We start from the raw sequence: 3,942 nt of genomic DNA, 5'->3' as shown, positions 1-3,942 counted from the left end.
CCTTTGAGGAAATGTATTTTCAGATGCTAAGTAAACTGTATCATAGCGCACGCGCGAAACAGCCCACCCCCGGGCGTGCGCGATGACACCACCCCCTCCCGACCGACGGTTAAAGAGACAGAGGCCAATTTCAAGGCGTTTAGAAGAGGAAGTGATGAGAAGATAAGTTTATTTTCTATTTAAACATAAAAACAGCATTTTAATAACAGCTAAAGGTGACATAGATACTTTATTATGGTATAGTATTTAAATGTATGCCTGAGAAACACATAATATTGGCCCTTTAACTGGACACCTGTCCAGTGTGTCATCCCCCTACCCCTTTTGGACGAGGGCACCAGGTAAAAAYGAGGGGGTTTCTCACCACAACCAGGCACAGTGCTGCTTGTACTGCAGCTCCTCTGGGTCCTCTTTGCCCTGCTTCTGCTGCATTTCCAACTCAGAACGTCGACCCTGAGCACAAACCAGTTTACTGAACTTTGGAGAATTCACTAAAAGGTATCTTTCGACCTTAAGGTATCTCTAATATCTCACATGCTGCGAAGATATTTGAGTTGAACCCTGACAGAACTGACAAGCTAATGGCTAAGAGGTTAGCTGCTACCTCCAATCTCAAGAATTTCAAAGCAGGTCATCATTAATTTACATGGAATATTGTGGCTATGTATGARCACAAAAAGCAGCAGTAGCAGCTGTGGTCACTTCTTGAAGCGTTTTCTAACTTTCTGCTAGKATGTAAAGAATTGTGATCCTGGTCGTACAGAAATCAAGAAGAATAAAGGATTAAATGAATAAAAATCTTGACCGGACCTTCAGAATAAAAGTCCAGTTGTTTTGGTTTTTGAATATTTTTGGATGTGTAATGTGAATTAAAAAACAGTCTTTGCATTAACTTTAACAATGAAATCACCAAGATGGTGTTATTTTAAAGTGGCAGAAATAAAAATGATGTGTTAGACATGTTCCTGTCTTTATCTCATCAGCCTGTCAGAATTAAACTTTACTCTTTTCAAACTTTACTCGTTCAAAGAGTTCTTTACAGCAGGTAAGATATTTTACACAAAACTTCACTTAAAAAGACATGGTAGCAGAACAGTAGCCAAAAGCTAAAGTAGCAATGGTCCGGTGTTAGCGCCACACCTGCAGGACGGCGTGGAAGGCTCGGTTCATGAAACTCCTCCATGAGTGGGGCAGGAGCAGAGCCCGATGCCACTCAGACGGCTGAATGTTAACCTGCACAACAAAACAAGCAGAGTGAAAGACTTTCTTCATATCACAGCTCCATCAGACGAGTGTAGGAGTTAATACTTCATGAATGAGGGCTGTCAGGGTCTGCTGGTAGCTGCGACTTCGGCTGACGAGGAAACGCTCGATGGGCCGTCCACTGCGGTCCGTCTGCACAGGAAGCTCATAGCAGAGCAGCAGACCAGCTGAAACAGACAACAGCTGATGAAAAGGGGAGTATTCAGACCTCTTCACATTAAACTCATACAGATTAATGAGAATAAATACGTTAAATGATTACAGTGTCTGCATGACCCAGAGCACCTGTTCTCTATATTCTGTCTTCTTCAGAATGGGTGTTCTGAACTGTAATTTCATTATGCTCTGTACAATGACAATAAAGGTCTATCTCATCTCATCTCATCTCATCTCATCTCATCTCATCTCATCTCATCTTTTCACTAGAACCTGATTAATGTTTGGACTGTTTTTGTCCTGTTGAGCTCTCTGAATAATCCAAGGTCATAGCTTCATCCAAACTATCAACAACCAAACTGTTCAAAGAGGTTTTACCTCTGAATTTAACAGCTCTGTGATCTGCCACAGAGACTAAAAGAGAAGGTGCCAGAGGCTGCTTTTTAGTGATGTCATAATGTGACAGCCTATCAGCATCCAGCAGAGCTTTGTTCCACCAAACACGGCTCATCAGCTGAGCTCCCATCTACATAACCAGCCCCACTTTTCTCTCCATGAAGCTTCATTAAGCTGATATACAGGGGTTAGACAATGAAACTGAAACAGCTGGTTTTAGACCATAACATCCCTTTCAGACAGTTTCCTCTTGTGTCCACARTTAATCCTGTTGGATGTGGTTGGTCCTWCTTGGTGGTATGCTGACATTACCCTGGATACTGTGGCTCTTGRTACATCACAAAKACTTGCTGTCTTGGTCAYAGATGHVCCAGCAAGACGTGCACCAACAATTTGTCCTCTTTTGAACTCTGGTATGTCACCCATAATGTTGTGTGCATTGCAATATTTTGAGCCAATCTGTGCTCTTACCCTGCTAATTGCACCTTCACACACTGCTCTTACTGGTGCAATGTGCATTTAATGAAGATTGGCCACCAGGCTGGTCCAATTTGGCCATGAAACCTCCCACACTAACATGACAGGTGTTTCATTTTCATTGCCCAACCCTTGTATTTTTTGATTGTCCATTAGGTTATGCAACATGATAGAGAGAAAACTAAAGAAAACAAAACATTTGAAATAATACTAAAAACAGTCAGATGAACAGGACAACAGTAACATGTTAATCAAGTTTACCACAGAGCACAGGAAAAACAGGAGTTTACTGACCAGCGAGTCCAGGTTTTAGTCCAGGCTGCTTGTTTTTCTCGTAGGTTTTAAGCATAAAGGATGGGATYCCTGCAACTGTCTTCCCTTGGTCCGAACGTAGACCACCCCCCCTCAGTGCAGAGAAGTACACTCCTCGAGGCATCTGACTCATTTCCTGTTTGACCAGTGACGTCAGGAAAAGCTYAAACGCTGAAAACAAAAATGTTGTTTAAATTTATAATAATTCTTCAACAATCTCCATCTGAATGACTCAAAATCTGATTGTCTGCTGAAGTTTCTTTTACCACAAGAAACCCAACACACCATAAAACTATCAATCTCATATTTTAGGGTCATATTAAGTTTGATGGACCTGGTAGAACTGAGGTGGAGGTTAGAGCCATCAATTTAACATAGGAGGATCCAGGCACTGACAGATCCTTCTCCTCTTCCTCGTTTTCCTTTTCATTGTCATCGTCGTCTTCAGTCATCTTTACAGCTGGTCTAGCCTACATATCAGACAGATCCAGCTCAAATATCAAGACTGTTACAAACACAAATCCTACAGACATAAGAGCAGCAAAAAACTAACTACAGTCACCTGAACTTTCAACATGTACTCTTTATTACATTTCTACCACTCTGTCTCAGAGCTGAACAGTTTAATGGATCCAGATGATGTTCCATCAACACTGAACAGAATTAAAGAGGTGAAACTTTCTTCAGCAGATGGTTATTCATGGCTCTTTGAACAGTTATACAGATCCATCATCCTATTTAGTCTTCATCATCTGATCATCAGAACTGAGCCACAGTCAGGTAAAACGTAATAAATTTCTGGTCCCTGGTAATTTTAAACTGTTGGTTTTAACCTGTAGAGCAAGTCATGGTCATGCAAATACATATTGGACCTTCTGAAGCCTCTCTGTCCATCCAGGACTTTGTGGTCTTCAATTCAAATGCTGTTGGAGGTACCTGGAATCCATTACAAAACACGTGGAGACTGAACTTTTCAGGTGGTGGCCCCGAGGCTTTGAAACACTCTCACTCTGCCCCTTTGCTACTCAGATTCCACTGACTCTTAAGAATCGTCTTAAGACATTTTTTATTTAGACAGGCATTTAGTTAAGCTTTGTTTACTGCTTTTTAAATTGTTCATTATATTTATGACCTGTTTTTATTGTTTTATTTTGTTCTCTGTTAAGCACTTTGTGATGTTTGTGTCTGTGAAAAGTGCTACAGAAATAAAGTTTACTTACCTACTTTTTCACTAAACAACTTATCTATTTACTTACCTACTTGCCTATTTACTTACTTACCTACTTTTGTACTTATCTATTTACTTACCTACATACTTACTTACTTACCTATTTACTT

At 40.6% G+C, this 3,942-nt stretch overlaps 1 protein-coding gene across 1 annotated transcript in view; it reads right to left on the bottom strand.

Moving 5' to 3' along the window:
• focad (focadhesin) overlaps positions 1-3,942 on the bottom strand; it is a gene marked incomplete at its 5' end in the record, with an annotated part of 114,289 nt that overhangs the window by 48,607 nt on the left and 61,740 nt on the right. Inside the window, 5 exon segments of the mRNA XM_014021068.1 lie at positions 365-453; positions 1,141-1,233; positions 1,309-1,430; positions 2,587-2,775; positions 2,939-3,074. Coding sequence (XP_013876522.1) covers positions 365-453; positions 1,141-1,233; positions 1,309-1,430; positions 2,587-2,775; positions 2,939-3,074 — 629 coding nt within the window.

This window comes from Austrofundulus limnaeus, unplaced genomic scaffold (genome assembly GCF_001266775.1).
Source record: "Austrofundulus limnaeus strain Quisiro unplaced genomic scaffold, Austrofundulus_limnaeus-1.0 Scaffold277, whole genome shotgun sequence".
NCBI lineage: Eukaryota > Metazoa > Chordata > Actinopteri > Cyprinodontiformes > Rivulidae > Austrofundulus > Austrofundulus limnaeus.
This window is presented reverse-complemented; position numbering and strand designations above follow the sequence as displayed.